Below are 25,966 nucleotides of genomic sequence, written 5' to 3' on the forward strand. Positions count from 1 at the left end.
TGAATTTCCCACGAAATTAGGGCCGAAAAAAAATTCGTCGCAAATCGAATTTTTGCGACAAAAAATTTCAATTTTCGTTAGTAATTTGCAACGAAAACAAATTTCGTGACTGAATTTGTGGGAAAATTCGTTGCAAAATTTGTCACTAATTAGTCGTCGCAAAAATCGTGGGAAATCGCGAATTTTTCCGACAAAAAATTTCAATTTTCGTGGGTAATTTGCGACGAAAAAAAAATTGTTGGCTAAATTCGTGGGAAAATTCGTTGCAAAATTTGTCGCTAATTATTCGTTGCAAAAATCGTGGGAAATCGCGAATTTTTTCGACAAAAAATTTCAATTTTCGTTGGTAATTTCCGACGAAAACAAAATTCGTGGGAAATCGCGAATTTTTTTCGAAAAAAAACAAGGGTTTTACCACGAATTTTGCCACGAAAAATTTAACAAAATTCGTTAGAAAACGAATTTCCAACGAAATTAGCGACGAACAAAAAATCGTCGTCGCAAATTTTTACGACAAAAAATTTCAATTTTCGTGGTAAAATTTCGTGGCAAAAACGAATTTCCGACGAAATTAGCAACGAAAAAAAATTAGTCGCTAATTCGGCGACGAAAATTTTTGCCACAAAAAATTTTAATTTTTCGTTTGTAATATTTGCGACAAAAACAAATTCGTGGCAAAATTTGTAGATAAATTCGTGACTAAATTCGTTACAAAATTCTTCGCTAATTATTAGTTGCAAAAATCGTAACAACATTCGTCGCTAATTATTCGTGACAAAATGAATTTCCCACGAAATTAGCAACGAACAAAAAAATTCGTCGCAAATTTTTTTCAAAAATTTTGGCAGCCAAAAATTTGAATTTTCGTTAGTAATTTGCGACGAAAACCAATTCGTGGCAAAGTTCATTACAAAATTCATGGCAAAATCCGAATTTTGCCATGAATTTAAACATAATCTAATATTTTATTTTTTGATTTTTAACCTAATTAAAAGAAAATTTAATTTCTAGAATTTATATTTAACATTGAGTGCTTAATGTCAAAATATTATAATAATATGAAAATGAAATACATTTATCAACGTTTTCCACAAGAATGACATAAATATTTTTTTTTATAGTACACATAATGAGAGAATAAATAATCTTGCATAATAAATAATGACGACAAAAATGAATCAAAAAAGAATATCATGCTTTTAGCGACAATCCCCAGCATATAAATACTAAACAAAACTACTAAAGATACGGTCCATGTGTGATGCTCACTTCCTGCTCCAGTTTTAACAGATGCCAGTTGAAATGTCGTTGCAACCTCTCATTTGCATAACTTATGCAGAAATTGCCACGACAGCCTCTCTCTGTATATGCTGTACTTCCGAGGTTCTACCTGCACCAAAGTGTTATCTCAGCCATAATTTTCTGGAATAGATAACCAAAAAATAAGAGTAGGCTTCATTAAATCTGCAAATTCACACTGCATCTTCAAATTCCAATACCAAGTTAATCACCATAAAATTTCGTTATACTCACCGAGGCATATCTTACGGATGCAACTCAAAAAATGGGCAAGAAGAGAAGTTACAAATATCAAATTCAAAATCCAATAAAATCCCAAAAACTACAAAATGAATATTCAAGAAAGTATACTAGTAGATCAAAGTGCAGCATAAGTATGGCAACCGAAGGTTTTTCATCATCTAGAGCGCTTCGTAGATACAAAAGCAGAACATGCATTGCATTGACCATCTCTTCATTGGCCAACTTACCCAAAAAAGATACAACATCCTTCCCTTCATTGGCCAACTTACCCAAGAAAGATACAACATCCTTCCTCCTGTTATTTCAAACAAGAATACTAAGTATCATGCCAAAACAATGTAGAATAGCTTAGGTTCAATCTACTACTACAAGTTCTCGATATGTTTAAGTTACTTCCTCAAAACCAAAACCACACTCTCCAACATAATCAGGGGAGACCAAGGTACTAAAGATACATAGATATATATTATAAAAGGACATCCAGGTATTTCATACCTTGTAATCCCAATCCCTTTACTGTGAACCCATAACTTAGAGAGTCCTCAAGAGGCTATCACCATAATATAACCATACACAAGAAAATGAGACGACAAAGTCCTCAAAGGGGAAAAGAAGCATCTACAGCCTCACCTTCCACATCACCAAGAAACATGTATGACAGTTCACACAAAGAACATGATATAAAGCATCTTTTTTTAAAATGCAGCTCAACTTCTCTAGTCACCCTAGGTAGTACTTAACATTGTGGCAATCTCTGCATGACACCGTGTCGTACTAGAGTTGATCTATTCAAGCCACGCATGGATATTTATTATTCAATATGTTTCAATACACAAATAATTATTTAACTTTCTAGATGTGGGAACTAAGGCCATTTTCCGGGACAGTGAAAATAGTTTCATTACTGGACATTTTTCTTTATGGATCTCTCAGCAATAAAGACTAACAAAGCGAAGAGATGATGATTGAAGGAACCAGTCATTCTTTTGACAATAAATACAGGAATTTAGATGCAAAATACTAAATAATACACTTCACATAAGCAGCCCAAACAAATTTGTTTCATATCTGCTCCATTTTATTTCTGCCCAAACCCAATGGCTTCAAGTTGTTGTACCTAATTCAAAATCCAAACTTGGTGAAAAGATTGCAGAATGGCTGTTTTTACTAGAATAAGCTAGCGCCATTAAATTTATGTTGGCATCTCTTAATTGCTTGATTAACTGGCTGCCTAGCTGAGTTGGGACGTAAGGCACCCAGAATCACAATACTGACCTCAACAGATCCTTTGAGTATGCCGCATATGCAATAACAATCTTCAGCAAGTGCAAGCAAAAAGAAAGTACCTCTCATTGCGGTTAAGTCGAGCACCAAAGTAGAAGGCCACAGAGAGCAACCAATAGTCATTATGCATAGCCACCAAAGACAGCCAGTCCTTGCATTTCATTCCATCTCTAGAAAATGAGCTTTAACATTTGGAGTCCGTAATCACAACTGAAATACCCATTAAGATATCAAAGCAAAAAATAAAGAATTTCCTTTCGGATCATGAATAAAAAGAACCAACAATAACCTAAAGCACACTTATCCCCTTTCTTATCAACCCACCACAGCCACTTCCCCAATCAAATTGACCACAGTTTCATAGAAAAATCACCTAACAGCAGTTACCCATTTTCCACATACCTCATCCCGCTTCCCCAAAATTGCAGCACAAGCTAAAGTCAAAACCTTTTTTTCTAAAAGGCGCAATCTGCCACGAATTTTCCCACGAATTTAAAAAAAATGCATTTATTCTAATATGTTCTATTTTCCCACGAATTTTAAAAAAAACGCATTTATTCTAATATGTTCTATTTTCCCACGAATTTAAAAAAAAACGCATTTATTCTAATATGTTCTATTTTCGTTGAAAAATTCGTGGCAAATTAGCGACGAAAAATGCATTTACTCTAATGTTGAAGGGGGAATGCTTCACTATCTGGTCAAGTTATCAAGTTCTCGTCGGCCAGACGATTCACTGGCGAAGATTATCCCCGGTCATGTTCAAAACTGCCCCTTGGGACAATCATCTTTGACATCCCCATGCCTTGCATCTATTCCATGATAAGACCATCGTACAATACTTTCTTGAGCACACTAATTATTGGCGATAGTCTATTAACTTGAAAAATAAATGGAAAATAGGCTATAACTTCCAAGGTATATTTGAGTGAAGATCAATTCAAACTAGCCAAGAATCGATACAATGCACTCCTTGGTCAAAAATTGATTGCGATAGAGTATCGTCAAACCAAAGTTGGTCCAGAAAGAATAACGTGGTCCAATCGCCTGGTTCAAAAAAATCCCCATTCCAGATGTTTGAGGACTCAGGATAGTCATAAATGACGTTTACGACGATTCTTGGCTCTACGGAGATTATTTTGAATTATAAGATCGATTAATGAGAGAAATCTGGTCAGTTATTCAATTATAAGATTGATTAATGATTATCCTCACCAGCGGCACTGCAGGGCTCCTGATTCATTGTTCGCGCCACTAACGCTTCCTCAAATCGAACCACAAAGGTCTCACCGGACATGCCAAAAAAGTTGGAAAATATGGAGTGGCTTTGTTTCCACTAGGCAGCGGTAACTTGGTATCCGAAAATATTGAAGGAATGTAAAGCTTAATCCAGGCCTGAAGAATCCAGGAAGGGCCGTAAAAAATGCCAGAAGTATTCTCGTACATATGCAGAGCAACATGGGTCAATCCCCCTATAAAGGACAGCCAAGAGTCCAAGACTAGACGTAGAGTAGATTTTTTTAAAAAAAATTTCCTTTTTTTTTTCATTTTCTCTATGGACGACGAGCGGTCCGAAAACATTTGTTAAGTATATTTAATAAAAAATCATGTCCTATGACGTTGAATGCATTAAAACTGAAAAAAAAAGAAGATATGGAACAATTTTTAGTAAAATCCTCTTATTTATATTCTCCAAGATTTAGAGGACCATGCTGAGCGGATTGAACTCCCCCCTTCAATAAACTCTTTTACATTAACATCATAAAAATGGAAAGAAGTATGTACCACTGAATAGATGCGTAAGAATTGGCAGAAGTTTTTCTTAATAAAAGAAAAGAAAAAATCAAACTTCGAGCCTTCATCATCTTGCCGACTGAATGCACAATCATGCAAAAAACGTGCATGACGACAAAGGAATTTTCTCGACCACCGAAAGAACTAATAAATTATTCATTTCCTTTTCCTTTGATATGCATATAAGTGCTTCCAAAATTGAATTTTTCTCAAATATTTGTGATTGATACGCGGGAAATTTGTAATTTCGAACAACCCACTTATCGAGATAAATCAAACGAAATGAATCCAACATAGAGCTTGTTCAATTGATTGCTCTGACCGGCCATGCATCCTCTTAGATGGTTGGGCAAGAAAAGAGGTGACAGAGTAATAATCATTCACGAAATACTTCAATCTTTCGCCAGCGAGTGTGTCGGCACATTTTTTTTTTTTTGATAACCCAGGGAACCCCCGCACGGGTGTCGGCACATTTGTTAAACATACTTTAGTACAAAAAACTTGACCATTCAAAGTATCGCCAGCTAAAAAGAGAAATAGCCATTGTGCTATGAAAACATAACGATTTTTTATCGAAGTAAGCGAAACATGCATTCCTCAATTTTCAAAGTGTATTGATATGCGATATTATCGCGTTCAGTGATCATGACTATCGTCTTTAAGATATTCATGAATAACACCCTTGTTATTATTATTTTTTTTTCACCTATGTGTTGCTCTTAGGTCCTATAATCAAAACTCCTCATTCGATCCGATTTATTGCACTTCTCCGATTGATTCCAATATGAACACTATCAACAATACTTTCCCCTGAAAATATTCACTAATTTGATCAACTATTCCTTCACTGCTGTACCAAAAGGAAGCTGTACAGTAACAGGAAATTTACACCAACTTCACATTTCCCCTCCACCGGTTTGGAACTCTCAAAACGAGTAAATTATCTTATTCACCTGGGATCAAATGACCCTTACCGGTGACCGTCGACCATAGACCGAACGTCAATGCAGCCGTGTGCCTAGCGTTGGTTGAGGCTGTTCCACAGGGACCCGCAGCGCCGTCAGGCAAACCTGACCCTTTGCTTCTCCAGGTCGTAAACCACCTCAAAACCCTGTTGCTGATAATTCCCCATGGTTGCCTCGGGCCTGTCTTCCGCCTCGGCCTCATCCCCACCGTTCATCAGCATCAAGCACCCAACTCGCGACCGCCTCCTGCTGCCGTTGCCGCCATCCATGAAGTCGTAGAGATAATTCCTCCTGGGAAGCACCACCTCTGGACCCCCGCCCCACGAAATGCAATGTAACAGGAGGCGCGCTCGTCATTGCGTCGTTGTCGGAGTAGCGACACGGGCTCGGCCCGGTCTCGTCTTCTATTTCTCTCGCTTGCTTATGGACTCGGGTGAGCCGTCGCTCAAACTTGGCGACCAACGAGCCGTACGAGGCCGCGAGCGACATGGTGAACGTCGTCCCGAGTCGACCACCATTCCGCCATTCCGTGGCCGTCCACGCCCTCAATTTCTCCATTTGCCGGAATATGCTTCCGGTCCACGGATATCCCCTGCAGCCCGATGCGTAGAAGTACGGATGCTTCGGGTTGTCGAGCATCTCTGGCTGCACGAACCTATGTTGCACCGACACGCGACACGCGACACGACACGCGACACGTCAATTCTCAAAAATACCATTTTCCGACAAGTTGGGACACGTATATTAAATATATATTTTTAATAATTAAATATACCATAATGACCAAAAACAATTGGTTTATTATAACCCATAAAACCATTAAGTTCCAATAAAAAGAAGTGCTACCCTTATTTGAGGTCATTCTACAAAAAATACCGTCACAATACCAATATCTATATATTATATTCACCCAAATCAATAAGCAGTAAGGGCAAGGGCATCATCAACAAATATAGAATGACCTACCACAATTATAGAATGACATATCTAATAATAATCAGGCCATCACAATTATAAAATGACCTACCACGGCTCTTAATAAGAAAAAAGACGCAGTCCACCACAATTTCTTTTCCTCATCCATTTGACCTCCCCATCTGACCTCCCTATAAGAAAAAAAAAAACGCAGCCCACCCATCTGACCTAGCCCACCACTTTTTACTTTTCCCCAAACCCACCCACACACGCCCCCTTCCCCGACTTCTCTTCTTCCCAGTTCCCAGCCTCCACAATTTCTTTCGAAACAGAGAGGTGTACCTGCAGCGACCGGCGAGCGGGAGAGGGAGCGGCGAGCGGCTAGCGCGACGGCGAGCACGATTGGGAGCGGGAGCGGCGAGCACGAGCCGCGAGCACGACCGGCGAGCGCGAGCCGCGAGCACGTCCGGCTAGCGCGACGGCGAGCACGATCGGGAGCGCGAGCGGGAGAGGGAGCGGCGAGCGGCGAGCGGCGAGCAGCGAGCGCGACGGCGAGCACGATCGGGAGCGGGAGCGGGAGAGGGAGAGGGAGCGGCGAGCGCGAGCGGCGCGCACGAGCGGCGAGCGGCGCGGAGGACGGGAGTTCGTCGGTCGAACAGAGGCAATCGTGTTTTAGCCCTAATTTGGAGGTGGACGCCTTTTATTGTTCTCTGTTTTCATTTTTTTACAAATTTACTCTTCGGACACGCCGGACTCGCGTGTCGGAGGCGTGTCCGGAGAGTTGACTTCGTGTCGGAAATCCGACACCGTGTTGACCGCGTGTCGGAGGCGTGTCCACGCGTGTCGACGTGTCCGACGCGTGTCGACGTGTCCGACACCGACACGTTGGCCATTTTCACGTGTCGGTGCAACATTGGTCCACGAACTCCCCGCCTCATCGTTGCTAAACGCTTTCTCCTTCGGCCTTAGGATGAGAGGGCTCGGCCGGCAAACTCGGTCCAGGTCAAAAGAGTGAGACACCAAACAAAAAGAAAACCGGTTGCTCAACAGGGGCGACAAGCGAGCGAGCTGAGCTGAGCTGGCAAAGAGAGGGAGCCTCGGCCGAACCTGGCGACTCCGACCGGCTCTCCAAGGGCCGAGTGGGCACACCCGAAGGTGAAATTACGAAGGACTAAAGCAGGAGGAGACGTCGGGATGGAAATGGAGAGGCGATACAGGGTGGCAATGAAGCTGCCGTCTCCGTCGGCATAGTAAAAGGATGGGCAAGAGAAGGAGGCGCAGTCTGGAGATTTCGCTGGACTCAAGGGGGCAGCGAGCAGCAGCGCAGAGGTCGGAGGAGGAGAGAGAGGAGTGAGCGGCCGCGCATGCAGGTGGAGGAAAGGTTGAGGGCAACGACAGGGTTGTGGCGGTTGGGGTTGGGCTTGCCCTCGCAGAGGATGCAGTTGAAAGGAGCGCAAGGGAACCAGACGAGGTCGCTGCTAACTGTCCATGAAGATGTAGTTCAAAGCTACGTTGTCTTCTCGCTGTAGCCGAAAGCTTGAACGATTTGAATATTGATTGAAGCATTCATTGCCGCGGCTCCTCAGCGTTCCTGAGACGCGCATTTCTTGCTCTGCTTCTCTTTGTTCTCCGGCGGTGAGAACTGAAGATCTGAGATCTCGTCTAAAAATTTCCATCGCCAGTTGTGGTTCTGTTCGTAGACGGTGGTGAGGTCTCCGGTCACCAAATCGAGCGTCGCCGATAAACCAGGTACTCCCGATTATACTCTGTTTTGATGAATGGAAAAGAACCGAAATGATATACTCTGAATCAATCCGGAATCGACTCCATCCATTCGAGTGTAATTTTTTTAGCAATTACAGACATCGTTGGCTGATTTTTTTTTAGGATTTGGTCTCTAATCCAGGGTCATTGTGCTTTGCTGTCATTCCATCACTGATTGCATATAACGTGCTTGATAAAATGCCTCTGAGAATATGAATCCAAATTGGTCCGAGATTTTACCTGACTTGAAAATTTGCTCAACATGTTGATATAGATAGCTTAGTAGCGATTGATTTGTTATAATCCCAACTTAATCTCACTCATATTCATCATCACTGAAGACGAATCTGATCATTTCATTTTTATCCTTTGGTGCTCGGTGTGCTCTCGCGGTGATTGAATGGCCGCCGTCGGAGAGGAGAACAAGCCAAAGTTATTAATGTGCACCATGGCCGATCTCTGATTGTTCCATATTATATTAGTCGGCTCGCCGCCGACGATGGCTATGGCGTCGGTCTGGTGGTCGAAGGTGATTGCTACTTGGACTTGCAAAGTCCATCCTCGATTGTGATACGCGGACCGGGCTCAAAGGCCTGGCCTGCGCCCTTATGGAATCCTTGTTAGGCATTATCCGCATTTCTGAATAAATAAAAATAAAAATAAATCCGAAAATAGAAGAAAAATTAGAAAATTGGTTAGAAAAATAAATCTTTTTAGGTTGTTAGATTTTAGCATTACAATTAATTTAGTTTCATTTATATAATACTTACGAAAATTCATGACTTTCTCTGGTTTTTTTTTTGGTCAGATACTTTCTCTAGTTTAGACATAAGAAATTTAGTTTCTTTAGAAAATTGAATTTGATTTGAACTAAGCTCATGGAGGTTGCTGTCCCGGGCTTAATAACGAGGCCGTGTCATATTATTTGCCCGACTCTTATCAGGTTACCTTACTGCGCTTTACCCTTTTAGTCGCTCTTCATTACTTTCTTATAACAATTGATTGTGATTCTTTTATATTGTTTTCCTATGTTGTGATTTGCTTTCTTTAGCCGAATGGTTAGGTTACCGTTTCTAGGATCATAATAAACACCAATAAAAAATCTCATGGACACCTAACAGGCGAGATCTTATGATTCATAATTTTGTAAAAAGACTGCTTGGACTAACAAATAATCAAGTTTAGGTATCGAAGATCATTAGTTAGATAACTAGCGTAATCAAGTCCCCGACCCTACATTTCTGGTTGTGTAGGAAGTGAGGTATGCTCCTATAACTCATTTGGTTTCTAGCCCACCCCACTAGGCTAGTAGCGACACCTCATTTATAATTCTTGTAGGATTAATTGAAACTAAAATTGACTATTCAAATGTCGCGCAAGGTAAGGGTTTAGGAGAACCCGTGTCGAGTGAGGACCGTTGGTCCACCTTTGGCATTACTTCTAAGCCCGTCCTTTCACCGACGGAAAGAGGGTGATGATGATTAGGTCCTTTGTTCTTCTTTGCATAAATAGGATAGACCATCAAGCCATTAACTCAAATAAGCAAACAATCACAGCTTCACCGCCAAGTTACCACCTGTCCAATGCAATTTGTACATAGTGGAAAAATTCCAGATCCATCTACAGTTTGCTGCACAAGATACTGATAAAACAATGTTGACACCTAAATTTTGGCTCACCATTTGAAAATATTTGCACAAAAATTACAGATTAATTTTTAACCCCTAAATAAAAAATAATATATTTAGATGGCATAGCATATAGATAGTAGAAGCATTTTCATCGGATCATATGGTTGCATTTAAATTGGACCGGCGACGAATGGATTCAAGTGAGGGAAATTCCAAGTTAATTTGGGCTGCGTCCACAAGAATGTGGAATTCAGCCAAGCCCGTTGAATATTCACCGTAATCTCAAAAATTGCATTGGCGTTGCACCTGTCATGCAAATTGAGAAATCTTTATTCTTTATGGAAGTTAATTGATCCATCAAAATTTTGATGAATAAAGAAAGCGAGCGAGAGACGAGATCAGCAAGATATTAAACACTGAGCTGGAGGAGGGTGCAAAAGGCAACGAGTGGAGATAATATCTTACGGAGAGTTTGGGAAGAATTTTCGCAAGCTGGACTCCATTGAATATTATTATTTGCACGATACGAAGAATATATTTTGATGGTCAAGTAAGTGGAGCCCGGGATACTGGCTATTCAAGGAGCGTACACGGACATGAAGAGGAGGCCACAAAAATTGACATACACGGCCACCATTGAGAGAAAAAGAAAATCGTGAAGAGAAAAACAGGGAGAGAATTCACGGCCAGAAGAGAAAAATCGAGAAAAGTTGTTGAGAGCTGGGAGCATGAAGGCATGAGCGAGCCCCAATCGTCCAGGTAATTCTTGCAGGTTCCTCGGTCACGCATTGCAGCCTTCTCGACTCCCCCAGCCTTGTCACGCCCGGCACTGCTTCACAATAGCCGCGTCGGACACGAGCTGCATCTAAAGAATGTGTTCCCCTTTTTTCGCGATTTCTGGGAATCCGTTTCAGTCATGCCCCAACCGTACAGGACCCGAAGAGAGATCACTATATAAGCCCTTCTTGGACTTGGCACACACCCACCTCAGGGAACCATTAACGGGGGCTCAAAGGTGATGGCCTTCGCGTGATCACATTGTCTTCGGCAGAGCCACATGTCCATTGAAAAGACACATCGTCGATCTCTCGCTGCATCCCTCTCTGCTTGTCCCTCCCCAACCTCCATCTCCCTCCTTAGAAACCTTGTACGGGATCCTCGCCGTCGTCCATCTTTCCTCTGTCCTTTTGTTTTGTCAGTCTGTTTCTGTTCTCGTCGCTGCCCGATGTTATAAAAGGAGGACCTGCGCGCAACACTTGGAGCAAATATTAACCGAGAACGATGCCTCCATCACTGGCCCAGTGGCTCTGCCTCGTGGCCGTGATCTGGCTCCAGACCATCGCTGGGACGAACACCAACTTCCCGGCATACTCCTCGCAGTCGCAGCTCAAGCAAGTCCTCTACATCTCCCAGGTCCAGCTCAACAACCTCGCCTTCGCCTCCGACGCGGGCAAGCTGTTGGGGTGGTTCTCGGGATCGCTGCGGTGTACCTCCCGCTCGGCTCGTCCTCTGGTGGGCGCGTTGCTTGGGCTTGCCGGGAACGGCATCCAGTACCTCTTCGTGTCTGGCAAGGTCACCTCGGTCTCGTACCCCGGGATGTTTCTCCTTGCCGTCCTCGCCGGGAAAAGCATCTGCTGGATCAACACGGTGTGCTACGTGGTCGCGATCGACAACTTCCCGCTCCACCGCCGCCTTTTGTCGGGCTCACCACCATCTACCAAGGGGCGAGCGCGGTGTCTGCACGGATATAGTTGACGCCGCACTCAACAAGCGCGGCGGGACTGGGGCTAGAGCTAAAGCATATCTGCTTCTCAATTGAGTCCTGCCAATGGCCGTGTCGCTAGCCACCGCGCCTTTAGTTCGGGTTGTCAATGCGAGACGGTCCAGGGCGGGCAAAAATGCGCACGGCCATTGGCGGGACCGAATTGAGAAGTGATATGCTTTAGCTCTAGCCCCGCCTACGCCGCGCTTGTTGAGTGCGGCGTCCACTATATCCGTGTAGACACCGGCGCTCAAAATTTGGAGATGGTGGTGAGCCCGACGGCGAGCCGGTGGAGCGGAAGTTGTCGATCGCACCACGTAGCCTCACCTGGTAGATGGTGGAGTTCATCAACTAGTCCATAGTTTGAAGTGGACGGACAACCATGGCATTTGCACATAAATGTCTTGCTTGATCGGGTGTGGACTTTAAGTCTAGACTTCATGGCATTCAGCATTAATTGTCCTTATTTCCTAGCTAGTGAAAACACATGCGAGCCAGGCCGCTCGAAGGCAGGGAGGGATCGAAGCCTGATAAGAGAAGAGATTTCTACAAGAGATGTTAGGCACGTTCTCCATAAGAGATTTCTATGCATACGAAGATAAGATATTGTTCAGTGCATGTCGATTATAAGAAACTGTTTTCACGTATGTGCTTGCATCGGATGACATAATATTACATTACTCGAAGAAATTCGCCGTATGAATTATCGCTGTCTTGCATTTTTGTCCGTCCACTTTTAGGTGAAAAGTTGGCTCTTTTGTTCCAATGTTGGAGCGAGGATCAATGTCTGTTACATTTGAACGGACACTAAAGCTTTTGGGACAACGTTCTTTAACGTCCTGACACTTTAAGTCATGGTCCAAAAGCTAAACCATAAAGTGAATATTTTTCTTTTTCTTCCTGTTTCAGCAGAAAGTACGTGGTGTCGAGACCGGCATCAATGGCGGTACTGATGGCACCGATGGTCGGTGCCTACTTGCTGCTACTCAGCCCTGCCACGGCGGCTCTCTACGTGAGCACCGCCATCATCGGCATCTGCACTGGGGCCATCACGTCCATCTCCGTGGCGACCACCACTGAGCTCTTCGGGACCAAGAACTTCGGTGTGAACCACAACATCCTTGTCACCAACATCCCGATTGGGTCCTTCGTCTTCGGATACGCCGCGGCGTTGCTCTACCGCAGCCGGCGAGGCGGCGACGGGAAGTGCATGGGGATGGAGTGTTATAGCACGACGTTTGTCATCTTGGTTCACGCCGAAGTTCTTGGTCCCGAAGAGCTCGGTGGTGGTCACCACAGAGATGGACGTGATGGCCCCAGTGCAGATGCCGATGATGGCGGTGCTCACGTACAACAACATCCTTGTCACCAACATCCCGATTGGGTCCTTCGTCTTTGGATATGCCGCGGCGTTGCTCTACCGCAGCCAGCGAGGCGGCGACGGGAAGTGCATGGGGATGGAGTGTTATAGCACGACGTTTGTCATCTGGGGATGTCTGTGCTTACTCGGGGCTGTCCTAGCTTTAGTCTTGTACGCACGTACGCGCAAGTTTTATTCAAGAAGTATAGAGAAGTAGTAGCTAACTAAACGAATGCACTCTTCAATACGAGTTAGGATACACACCTTTTCTTTTATTTTGCCAAATATCTTCGCTCAAGGAAAAAAAAATTCCTGGACATGTATGTATGTGTTATTGATCGAGAAATCGGCATTATATAATTCACCTAATCTAAGATACAAGTGTTTTTTTGGTCGGAATCTAAAGTGCAAGTTCAATGTGCGGTTTTTGAACATTGGGGTATTAATCGGACTGTTACCATGTCACTAAAAGAAAAACACAAGTATTGCATTGACACTATTTATGATACTCGACTCGATAACTCGATACAATGGCCATATAGTCTTACGGGCCCACATGATAATGCACATGACTACTAAGATACTTTAGCGTGGACGCAACTTCTCTTTAAATCTCACGTAATGAATTATGAGTAATATGATATATTATTTATTGCTTTTCAACCATACTAATTTGTCGAGTGATAATTCTTTGTGTTCGTACCTCACAGCATTATCCTAAAAAAAACTGATCTTTTGACTCATTGACTATTGTTTTTATGCTGCTCGCTTGAACAGGACAATAAAACGTGCCACGATTCCAACCACAACATACAATCCCAACTAGAAAATCGAATTTGCACTAACAAATACCATACATATGTCTCGATGAGATGCATTCGTCACAATTTTATTTCTCCCTAATAAGCTCGAAATGATTCATAAGAAAGTAATAATGATAGCAAAACTCATCTAACCTTACGAGGCATTACGCGTGCTCGATTTGGATATACTAGGTTTTGAGATTCAAATCACGAAATATCTTCCGGCTATAATCGAGTCGGGGATCACGTTCCTTAAACGTGCGTGCATATCCATGAGATCAATCGAGACGAAGAGCTCGGTTATCATTTGATCGCGATATTGAGAGAGTGAGAATTTTTGGACTCTGACTTATGTGCATGAGGCTGAGATTGAACCGTGGACTCGTCGGATATCTCCGACCCCAGCTCACGGGACCGCAAGCAGCCCCTCTCTTGTCCAAAGCATCTCATCCGTGACATCTCACTCCTGACGTCATAATTGATGTGATCTCCTCCTTGTCCCATCCCTTTTTTTCTTAATTTAATTAATCTATTTATTGTTGCTTTTGGGAGTGCGTGTGTACAGGCCGGAACACAAATTGATATTTCACTAGGATTTAATTAAGCTACGTTGTTACGAGGCTTTATGTAGTTGCATGTCGTGTTATAGCAACATTTTGTTCACCCGGCGGACCGTATTATATAATGCGGAGCGAAAGGGACGGGATGATCGGATGTTTTATTTACATCATCTACGAAAATATTCGGACATAAATCGTTGTCGACCGTTAAATCATTTCCATTGGCTAATTATTTCGGGCGATATGAACGATTATTTTAGGGAAATATTTTTGCAGATCATTCATTTTTCGCGAAAATAAACGCATCTGTAAGTTATAATTTCACACTAAAATTCGAGAAAACTTGGTAATTTGAAGCCCATCATTCTATTGCCACGCTACCTAAATTCAGGTGGGCAGTTGGCAAGAGTGAATATCTTGAAAATAAAAGTGTACCTAATGTATGTGATTGCGACACCGAAGTGTCTCGATGACCATAGAAAACCGAGGCACACTTTGTCATTCACTTTTATCTTTGTAAGGCGTGTAATTACTTGCTTTTAAAGTGGAAACTGTCCTCTCATCGAGCATGCTTTCACTTGTAAAATGTAAAACGATTCTGCTTTTAAAGTGTACAGGGTTCTTGATTTCGGCAAGAGAGGTCGTTTCGTTACGCCGATGGACGCGAGAGTTTCCGTTTCATGATCGCCCCGCGTAGAACGAAATTTCACGACGACACGGTGGCGACTCGTTTCTCCGAAGGATGAAAAAGCACGTCGCGCAGAATCCTGTGAAACTTCTCCTTTTCCCCCTTTTTGCACAAAAGCTTTTATATGTGAGTGCACGACTAATAAAGAGACTTTAGGCAAAAAGAAAAGGGTTTAGCGGGAACAAAAATTGGCCTCGCATTCCTAATTCTCTAGGTATATTTTTATTTCCCATGAAGAGGGAATATCCTTCAGAAGTTTTTCATTTTAGTGACCCTGAGGTTCGGATAATAACCGAAATGAAATCTTTCAAGAACATGCTTAGATCCACATTACTAATAAAGAGAATTTAGGTAAATGAAAAGGGTTTATTGGGACAAAAATTGGCCTCGTACATTCAATTCTCCGGTATCTTTTTCTTTCCCATCGAGAGGGAATACCCTATGTAAATTTTTTATCCCCAATGATCTCAAAATTCGGACGAGGACCAAGAGAGAATATTTTAAGGATGTACTTAGGTCCACATGACTAATGAAAAAACTTTAGGGGAAAAAGAAAAAGGGTTGAAGTGGGAACAAAGATTTATGTACCGTGGGGAGATGCGCTCCCGAAGAGGTAAATATATTTCCGGAAACCTAGATCGTTTTTAGTCTTGTGTGCTGCCTAGATTATTGTTTTCGCTGGAACGGCTTGGGAAAACATGTTGTTTTCACTCCAAACAGGCAATGTAATTGCACGAATACTTTGACAAGCACAAGCTATCGAGTCGAGATTTCATTTCCTCAATAGAGATTTGCACAAACTCTCTCGTCAGAACGAGTTTGCTTCCTTGCAGGAACCCGAGCCCCCCGCCCGCATAGAACGCACGCGAACCCTACTTCCTTCGTTCACACACGAACCCAACTCGACGCTTCGATGGACCCTGATGGGTTTTGTAAATAAATGGGCCGCCCATGATGGGCTAACCCAGCCCATTAACCTTGAAAGAGCCCATGAAAGAAAACAACCGCAAATAACAATTATTTCGTGAGAACAAAAGTGAGAAGAAGAAGAAAAACTTACCTGTATTTCTGTAAGTGAATTTGGTTCACTATTACAAACTCTCACTCACTTGAAATCAAAAAGCGACTTTACTCGACAATTAAAGTAGGCAAAGGCCATGGGCGAAGGTGGCCTTGCCCACGGCTGGCCAGGCCATGTCCGCCTTTGCCCCTTGGCCGGTGAGGTTGGGTGAGATTGTCTTGTGCCCAAATCGCGAGGCGCGGCCATGGGGGAAGGCAGCCATGGCCTCGTCGGCCATTGTGGGGAAAAAAAAAAGGAAAAGAAGGAAGAAAAGAAAAAAGAAAAAATAAAAAAATTTGAAAAAAAAAAATTATTAAAAATTATTACATTAGCATTGGCCGTGCACGTAGGACGATTTATTGCACTTCTCCAATTGATTCCAATATGAACACTATCAACAATACTTTCCCCTGAAAATATTCACTAATTTGATCAACTATTCCTTCACTGCTGTACCAAAAGGAAGCTGTACAGTAACAGGAACTTTACACCGACTTCACATTTCCCCTCCACCGGCTTGGAACGCTCGAAAGGAGTAAATTATCTTATTCACCTGGGATCAAATGATCCTGACCGGTGACCGTCGACCGTAGACCGAATGTCAATGCAGCCGTGTGCCTAGTGTTGGTTGATGCCGTTCCACAGGGACCCGCAGCGCCGTCAGGCAAACCTGACCCTTTGCTTCTCCAGGTCGTAAACCACCTCAAAACCCTGTTGCTGATAATTCCCCATGGTTGCCTCGGGCCTGTCTTCCGCCTCGGCCTCATCCCCACCGTTCATCACCATCAAGCACCCAACTCGCGACCGCCTCCTGCTGCCGTTGCCACCGTCCATGAAGTCGTAGAGATAATTCCTCCTGGGAAGCACCACCTCTGGACCCCTGCCCCACGAAATGCAATGTAACAGGAGGCGCGCTCGTCATTGCGTCGCTGTCGAAGTAGCAGCACGGGCTCAGCCCGGTCTCGTCTTCTATTTCTCTCGCTTGCTTATGGACTCGGCTGAGCCGTCGCTCAAACTTGGCGACCAACGAGCCGTACAGGCCCGCAGGCAGCATGGTGAACGTCGTCCCCGAGTCGACCACCATTCTGCCATTCCCGTGGCCGTCCACTGCCCTCAATTTCTCCGCCGCCGGAATATGCTTCCGGTCCACGGATATCCCCTGCAGCCTGATGCAGTAGAAGTACCGATGCTTCGGGTTGTCGAGCATCTCGGCTACACGAACTCCGCCTCGTCGTTGCTAAACGCTTTCTCCTTCCGCCCTAGGATGAGAGGGCTCGGCCGGCAAACTCGGTCCAGCTCGAAAGAGTGAGACACCAAACAATAAGAAAACCGGTTGCCCAACAAGGGTTAACAAGCGAGCGAGCTGGCAAAGAAAGGGAGCCTCGGCCGAACCCGGCGACTCCGACCGGCTCTCCAAGGGCCGGGTGGGCACACCCGAAGGTGAAATTACGAAGGACTAAGGCAGGAGGAGACGTCGGTATGGAAATGGAGTGGCGATACAGGGTGGCAGTGAAGCTGCCGTCTCCGTCGGCATAGTAAAAGGATGGGCAAGAGAAGGAGGCACAGTCTGGAGATTTTGTTGGACTCAAGGGGGCAGCAAGCAGCAGCGCAGAGGTCGGAGGAGGAGAGAGAGGAGTGAGCGGCCGCGCATGCAGGTGGAGGAAAGGTTGAGGGTAACGACGGGGTTGTGGCGGTTGGGGTTGGGGTTGGGCTTGCCCTCGCAGAGGATGCAGTTGAAAGGAGCGCAAGGGAACCAGACGAGGTCGCTGCTAACTGTCCATGAAGATTTAGTTCAAAGCTACGTTGTCTTCTCGCTGTAGGCTGTAGCCGAAAGCTTGAACGATTTGAATATTGATTGAAGCATTCATTGCCGCGGCTCCTCAGCGCTCCTAAGACGTGCATTTCTTGCTCTGCTTCTCTTTATTCTCCGTCGGTGAGAAATGAAGATCTGAGATCTCGTCTAAAAATTTCCATCGCCAGTTGTGGTTCTGTTCGAAGACGGTGGTGAGGGCTGCGGTCACCAAAGCGAGCGTTACTGATAAACCAGGTACTCCCGATTATACTCTGTTTTGATGAATGGAACAGAAGCGAAATGATATACTCTGAATCAATCTGGAATCGACTCCATCCATTCGAGTGTATTTTTTTTAGCAATTACAGACATCGTTGGCTGATTTTGTTTTGGATTTGGACTCTAATCAAGGGTCATTGTGCTTTTCTGTCATTCCTTCACTGATTGCATATAACGTGCTTGATAAAATGCCTCTCAGAATATGAATCCAAATTAGTCCGAGATTTTGCCTGACTTGAAAATGTGCTCAACATGTTGATATAGATAGCTTGTGAGTGATTGATTTGTTATCGTCCCAACTTAATCTCACTCATATTCATCATCACCGAAGATGAATCTGATCATTTCATTTTTTATCCTTTGGTGCTCGGTGTGCTCTCGCGGTGATTGAATTGCCGCCGTCGAAGAGGAGAACAAGCCAAAGTTATTAATGTGCACCATGGCCGATCTCTGTTTGTTCCATATTAGTCGGCTCGCCGGTGACGATGGCTATGGCGTCGGTCTGGTGGTCGAAGGTGATTGCTACTTGGACTTGCAAAGTTCATCCTCGATTGTGATACGCGGACCGAGCTCAAAGGCCTGGCCTGCGTCCTTGTGAAATCCTTGTTAGGCATTATCCGCATTTCTAAATAAATAAAAATAAATCCAAAAAATAGAAGAAAAATTAGAAAATTGATTAGAAAAATAAATCTTTATTAGGCTGTTAGATTTTAGCATTAGAATTAATTTAGCTTCATTTATATAATACGTACGAAAATTCATGACTTTCTCTCGTTTGTTTTTTTTTTGTCAGATACTTTCTCTAGTTTAGATATAAGAAATTTAGTTTCTTTAGAAAATTGAATTTGATTTAAACTAAGCTCATGGAGGTTGCTGTCTCGGGCTTAATAACGAGGCCGTGTCATATTATTTGGCCAACCCTTATCGGGTTACCTTACTGCACTTTACCTTTTTTCTCACTCTTCATTACTTTCTTATACCAATTGATTGTGATTCTTTTATATTTTTTTCCTATGTTGTGATTTGCTTTCTTTAGCCGAATGGTTAGGTTACCGTTTCTAGGATCATAATAAACACCAATAAAAAATCTCATGGACACCTAGCAGGCGAGATCTTAGGATTCATAATTTTGTAAAAAGACTGCTTGGACTAACAAATAATCAAGTTTAGGTATCGAAGAGCATTAGTTAGAATTGGCGTAATCAAGTCCCCGACCCTACATTTCTGGTTGTGTACGAAGTGAGGTATACTCCTATAACTCATTTGGTTTTTAGCTCACCCCACTAGGCTAGTAGCGACTCCTCATTTATAATTCTTGTAGGATTAATTGAAACTAAAATTGACTATTCAAATGTCGCGCAAGGTAAGGATTTAGGAGAACCCATGCCGATTGAGGACCGTTGGTCCATCTTTGACATTACTTCTAAACCCGTCCTTTCACCGACGGAAAGTGGGTGATGATGATTAGGTCCTTTGCTCTTCTTTGCATAAATAGGATAGACCATCAAGCCATTGTTCAAGTGAGACCCATCATTAACTCAAATCAGCAAACAATCGCAGCTTCACCGCCAAGTTACCACCTGTCCAATGCAATTTGTACAGAGTGGAAAAATTCCAGATCCATCTACAGTTTGCTGCACAAGATACTGATAAAACAATGTTGACACCTAAATTTTGGCTTACCATTTGAAAATATTTGCACAAAAATTACAGATTAATTTTTAACCCCTAAATAAAAAATAATATATTTAGATGGCATAGCATATAGATAGTAGAAGCATTTTCATCGGCTCATATGGTTGCATTTAAATTGGACCGGCGACGAATGGATTCAAGTGAGGGAAATTCCGAGTTAATTTGTGCTAAGTCCACAAGAATGTGGAATTCAGCCAAGCCCGTTGAATATTCACCATAATCTCAAAAATTGCATGGGCGTTGCACCTGTCAAGCAAATTGAGAAATCTTTACTCTTTATGGAAGTTAATTGATCCATCAAAATTTTGATGAATAAAGAAAGCGAGCGAGAGACGAGATCAGCAAGATATTAAACACTGAGCTGGAGGAGGGTGCAAAAGGCAATGAGTGGAGATAATATCTTACGGAGAGTTTGGGAAGAATTTTCGCAAGCTGGACTCCATTGAATATTATTATTTGCACGATACGAAGAATATATTTTGATGATCAAGTGGAGCCCGGGATACTGGCTATTTAAGGAGCGTACACGGACATGAAGAGGAGGCCACAAAAATTGACATACACGGCCACCATTGAGAGAAAAAGAAAATCGTGAAGAGAAAAACAGGGAGAGAATTCACGGCCAGAAGAGAAAAATCGAGAAAAGTTGTTGAGAGCTGGGAGCATGAAGGCATGAGCGAGCCCCAATCGTCCAGGTAATTCTTGCAGGTTCCTCGGCCACACATTGCAACCTTCTCGACGCCCCCAGTCCAGATCACCGTCCTGGCTTGGCGTCCCCAGCCTTGTCACGCCCAGCACTGCTTCACAATCGCCGCGTCGGACACGAGCTGCATCCTTGCGAGCCACGTCACACCGCTCCTTGCTGCCTCTGCATGATTGGTCCTGTTTTGCACTCACCCCACCTGATCCGACGAATCTCCGACGCTCCAAGCAGCCACGTTCAGTTCTTCTCCCTTGCAGGTTTTGACCTTCCAGCCCGGCGATCTGCATATTCCTGCCTTATCTCACCGTGAACACCTTGGCATCGTTTATACATCTCGTTCAAGCATTGTGCCGGTGACCCTTGGTGGGAATCTTAACCGAGCATCAAAGCGGTGGTCACGTGGTCAGAATTCTTGAGCATGCAACGTGGGTTCTAAGGGAATAAGAAGAAGACAAATCGCCGGGAAAGTCTAGCATTCGCCCACTGAGATTGTTCAGTCAATCTCATTCGTGGGAACAAATCCCTTCGTATTAGGATGATCGGTTGCGATCCGGTCCGGCTCCAAAGGTGAAACTGGGGAACCGGAAATGGAACGGATCACTTTTTTTATTTTTTTCCCACCACAACGAAAGAGAGTGACAAATTTTCAAAACGACGATGAGTGGAGATTTATTGTGGTGCTGGGAAAGTTTAGTTCACATTTTACAAACTTTTTTGAAGAAATTAAAAATAAAAAAAATATATGTAGTCGGTCTGGTCCGGACCGCCACGACACCGGTTTCACTTTTAGACGGTTTCACTTTTAGGAACCGGGAACCGGACCGACACTCTCATGAACCGATCAAACTGGTTGGTCCAGTCCGGTCTAGGCGGTTCCCAGTTTGGGTAGTCCGTTTTGCACACCGCTACTTCGCATCCGTTGTCATCGTGCCAGCCACTTGCCCTTCGACTCCACGAGCCCGTGAGTCACCGCTACGTTCACCACCGATATGCACTCCCCGGCCAGACACCATCATTAGCCAAGTTGCGAGCAAATGCGAGGCAATCTTCCTTGGCTAAACCACCACCGCCGGCCACTATCGTCCCGTGTCGTCCATCGAGTTCGAATTTGAAAACATTATCTGCGAAATAGGTAATAATATTTTTCCAATTTGTTATTCTTTATTTATTGCCTAATTTGCATCATCGATATCTAACCGGATTCCTTTGAGTGATGAGGCATTATCAATTAGGATTTATTTCCTAATCCGCAACGTGATAAAAGTTTTTGATTCTATCTGTAAGCATTTAGATATAATTATTGGATTATACGATTCAAAAATCGATATCTTGGATGTTTTCTGTTGATTGAATACATACTTTGATTGATTGGATGTCATCTAGAGAATGTGTTTCCCTTTTTCCGCGATTTCTGGGAATCCGTTTCAGTCATGCCCCAACCGCACAGGGCCCGAAGTTGTTGGACTTGGTACCATGCTTTTCCCGTTTTTCCGTGATTTCTGGGAATCCCTCTCTGCTTGTCCCTCCCCAGCCTCCATCTCCCACCTTAGAAACCTTGTACGGGATCCTCGCCGTCGTCGATCTTTCCTCTGTCCTTTTGTTTTGTTAGTCTGTATCTGTTCTCGTCGCTGCCCGATGTTATAAAAGGAGGACCTGTGCGCAACACTTGGAGCAAATATTAACCGAGAACGATGCCTCCATCACTGGCCCAGTGGCTCTGCCTCGTGGCCGTGATCTGGCTCCAGACCATCGCTGGGACGAACACCAACTTCCCGGCATACTCCTCGCAGCTCAAGCAAGTCCTCTCCATCTCCCAGGTCCAGCTCAACAACCTCGCCTTCGCCTCCGACGCGGGCAAGCTGTTGGGGTGGTTCTCGGGGATCGCTGCGGTGTACCTCCCGCTCTGGCTCGTCCTCCTGGTGGGCGCGTTGCTTGGGCTTGTCGGGAACGGCATCCAGTAACTCTTCGTGGCTGGCAAGGTCACCTCGGTCTCGTACCCCGGGATGTTTCTCCTCGCCGTCCTCGCCGGGAACAGCATCTGCTGGATCAACACGGTGTGCTACGTGGTCGCGATCGACAACTTCCCGCTCCACCGCCATCTCGCCGTCGGGCTCACCACCATCTAAAGCTTTTGGGACAACGTTCTTTAACGTCCTGAGACTTTAAGTCATGGTCCAAAAGCTAAATCATAAAGTGAACATTTTTCTTTTTCTTCCTGTTTCAGCAGAAAGTACGTGGTGTCGAGACCGGCATCAATGGCGGTACTGAGGGCACCGATGGTCGGTGCCTACTTCCTGCTCCTCAGCCCTGCCACGGCGGCACCATAATCGGCATCTGCACTTGGCCATCACGTCCATCTCCGTGGCAATCACCACCGAGCTCTTCGGGACCAAGAACTTCGGCGTGAACCAAGATGAAAAACGTCGTGCTATAACGACGGGAAGTGCATGGGGATGGAGTGTTATAGCACGACGTTTGTCATCTTGGTTCACGCCGAAGTTCTTGGTCCCGAAGAGCTCGGTGGTGGTCGCCACGGAGATGGACGTGATGGCCCCAGTGCAGATGCCGATGATGGCGGTGCTCACGTACCACAACATCCTTGTCACCAACATCCCGATTGGGTCCTTCGTCTTCGGATATGCCGCGGCGTTGCTCTACCGCAGCCGGCGAGGCGGCGACGGAAAGTGCATGGGGATGGAGCGTTATAGCACGACGTTTGTCATCTGGGGATGTCTGTGCTTACTCGGGACTGTCCTAGCTTTAGTCTTGTACGCACGTACGCGCAAGTTTTATTCAAGAAGTATAGAGAAGTAGTAGCTAACTAAACGAATGCACTCTTCAATACGAGTTAGGATATACACCTTTTCTTTTATTTTGCCAAATATCTTCGCTCAAGGAAAAAAATATTCCTGGACATATATGTATGTGTTATTGATCGAGAAATCGGCATTATATAATTCACCTAATCTAAGATACAAGTGTTTTTTTTGGTCGGAATCTAAAGTGCAAGTTCAATGTGCGGTTTTTGAACATTGGGGTATTAATCGGACTGTTACCATGTCACTAAAAGAAAAACACAAGTATTGCATTGACACTACTTATGATACTCGACTCGATAACTCGATACGATGGCCAGATAGTCTTACGGGCCCACATGATAATGCACATGACTACTAAGATACTTTAGCGTGGACGCAACTTCTCTTTAAATCTTACGTAATGAATTATGAGTAATATGATATATTATTCATTGCTTTTCAACCATACTAATTTGTCGAGTGATAATTCTCTGTGTTCGTACCTCACAGCATTATCCTAAAAAAAACTGATCTTTTGACTCATTGACTATTGTTTTTATGCTGCTCGCTTGAACAGGACAATAAAACGTGCCACGATTCCAACCACAACATACAATCCCAACTAGAAAATCGAATTTGCACTAACAAATACCATATATATGTCTCGATGAGATGCACTCGCCACAATTTTATTTCTCCCTAGTAAGCTCGAAATGATTCATGAGAAAGTAATAACGATAGCAAAACTCATCTAACCTTACGAGGCATTATGCGTGCTCGATTTGGATGTACTAGGTTTTGAGATTCAAATCACGGGATATCTTCCGGCTATAATCGAGTCGGGGATCACGTTCCTTAAACGTGCGTGCATATCCACGAGATCAATCGAGACGAAGAGCTCGGTTATCATTTGATCGCGATCTTGAGAGAGAGAGAGAGAGTGAGAGTGAGAATTTTTGGACTCTGACTTATGTGCATGAGGCTGAGATTGAACCGTGGACCCGTCGGATATCTCCGACCCCAGCTCACGGGACCGCAAGCAGCCCCCCTCTCGTCCAAAGCATCTCATCCGTGACATCTCACTCCTGACGTCATAATTGATGTGATCTCCTCCTTGTCCCATCCCTTTTTTCTTAATTTAATTAATCTATTTATTGTTGCCTTTGGGAGTGCGTGTGTACAGGCCGGAACACAATTTGACATTTCACTAGGATTTAATTAAGCTACGTTGTTACGAGGCTTTATGTAGTTGCATGTCGTGTTATAGCAACATTTTGTTCACCCGGCGGACCGTATTATATAATGCGGAGCGAAAGGGATGGGATGATCGGATGTTTTATTTACATCATCTACGAAAATATTCGGACATAAATCGTTGTCGACCGTTAAATCATTTCCATTGGCTAATTATTTCGGGCGATATGAACGATTATTTTAGGGAAATATTTTTGCAAATCATTCATTTTCCGCGAAAATAAACGCATCTGTAAGTTATAATTTCACACTAAAATTCGGGAAAACTTGGTAATTTGAAGCCCATCATTCTATTGCCGCGCTACCTAAATTCAGGTGGGCAGTTGGCAAGAGTGAATATCTTGAAAATAAAAGTGTACCTAATGTATGTGATTGCGACGCCAAAGTGTCTCGATGACCATAGAAAACCGAGGCACACTTTATCATTCACTTTTATCTTTGTAAGGCGTGTAATTACTTGCTTTTAAAGTGGAAACTGTCCTCTCATCGAGCATGCTTTCACTCGTAAAATGTAAAAGGATTCTGCTTTTAAAGTGTACATGGTTCTTGATTTCGGCAAGTGAGGTCGTTTCGTTACGCCGATGGACGCGAGAGTTTCCGTTTCATGATCGCCCCGCGTAGAACGAAATTTCACGACGACGCGGTGGCGACTCGTTTCTCCGAAGGATGAAAAAGCACGTCGCGCGGAATCCTGCGAAACTTCTCCTTTGCCCCCTTTTTGCACAAAAGCTTTTATATGTGAGTGCACGACTAATAAAGAGACTTCAGGGAAAAAGAAAAGGGTTTAGCGGGAACAAAAATTGGCCTCGCATTCCTAATTCTCTAGGTATATTTTTATTTCCCATGAAAAGGGAATATCCTTCAAAAATTTTTCATTTTAGTGACCCTGAGGTCCGGATAATAACCGAAATGAAATCTTTTAAGAACATGCTTAGATCCACATTACTAATAAAGAGAATTTAGGTAAATGAAAAGGGTTTATTGGGACAAAAATTGGCCTCGTACCTTCAATTCTCTTGTATCTTTTTCTTCCCATCGAGAGGGAATACCCTATGTAAATTTTTTATCCCCAATGATCTCGAGATTCGGACGAGGACCGAGATAGAACATTTTAAGGATGTACTTAGGTCCGCATGACTAATGAAAAGACTTTAGGGGAAAAAGAAAAAGGGTTGAAGTGGGAACAAAGATTTATGTACCGTGGGGAGATGCGCTCCCGAAGAGGTAAATATATTTCCGGAAACCTAGATCGTTTTTAGTCTTGTGTGCTGCCTAGATTATTGTTTTCGCTGGAACGGCTTGGGAAAACATGTTGTT

General features: G+C 43.8%; 2 protein-coding genes, 1 long non-coding RNA gene and 3 pseudogenes across 3 annotated transcripts; 3 read left to right on the forward strand and 3 right to left on the reverse strand.

The window, feature by feature from the left end:
• Positions 1-1,034: 1,034 nt before the first annotated feature.
• Positions 1,035-2,030, reverse strand: LOC130136664 (uncharacterized). The gene is made up of 2 exons (XR_008815451.1): positions 1,766-2,030; positions 1,035-1,386 (listed from the first exon to the last, which is right to left on the reverse strand). It is a non-coding gene; the product is annotated as an uncharacterized LOC130136664 (long non-coding RNA).
• A 3,608-nt stretch (positions 2,031-5,638) lies between these two features.
• On the reverse strand, positions 5,639-8,176 carry LOC130136625 (probable aspartyl protease At4g16563; annotated as a pseudogene).
• Positions 8,177-10,893: 2,717 nt separating this feature from the next.
• Positions 10,894-11,831, forward strand: LOC130136626 (protein NUCLEAR FUSION DEFECTIVE 4-like; annotated as a pseudogene).
• A 736-nt stretch (positions 11,832-12,567) lies between these two features.
• LOC130136627 (protein NUCLEAR FUSION DEFECTIVE 4-like) lies at positions 12,568-13,128 on the forward strand. Its single transcript, XM_056306728.1, has one exon. The coding sequence runs from the start codon at positions 12,598-12,600 to the stop codon at positions 13,126-13,128; it is 531 nt and encodes a 176-aa protein (XP_056162703.1). The 5' UTR covers positions 12,568-12,597.
• Positions 13,129-16,746: 3,618 nt separating this feature from the next.
• LOC130136628 (probable aspartyl protease At4g16563) lies at positions 16,747-20,884 on the reverse strand (annotated as a pseudogene).
• Positions 20,885-22,165: 1,281 nt separating this feature from the next.
• On the forward strand, positions 22,166-22,716 carry LOC130136669 (protein NUCLEAR FUSION DEFECTIVE 4-like). Its single transcript, XM_056306771.1, has one exon. It carries the CDS (start codon positions 22,289-22,291, stop codon positions 22,556-22,558), a length of 270 nt encoding a protein of 89 aa, XP_056162746.1. The 5' UTR covers positions 22,166-22,288; the 3' UTR covers positions 22,559-22,716.
• Positions 22,717-25,966: the final 3,250 nt, after the last annotated feature.

Source organism: Syzygium oleosum, unplaced genomic scaffold (genome assembly GCF_021117445.2).
Source record: "Syzygium oleosum isolate NSW1041296 unplaced genomic scaffold, Sole_v2.1 Sole_v2.47, whole genome shotgun sequence".
NCBI classification, from domain to species: Eukaryota; Viridiplantae; Streptophyta; class Magnoliopsida; order Myrtales; family Myrtaceae; genus Syzygium; species Syzygium oleosum.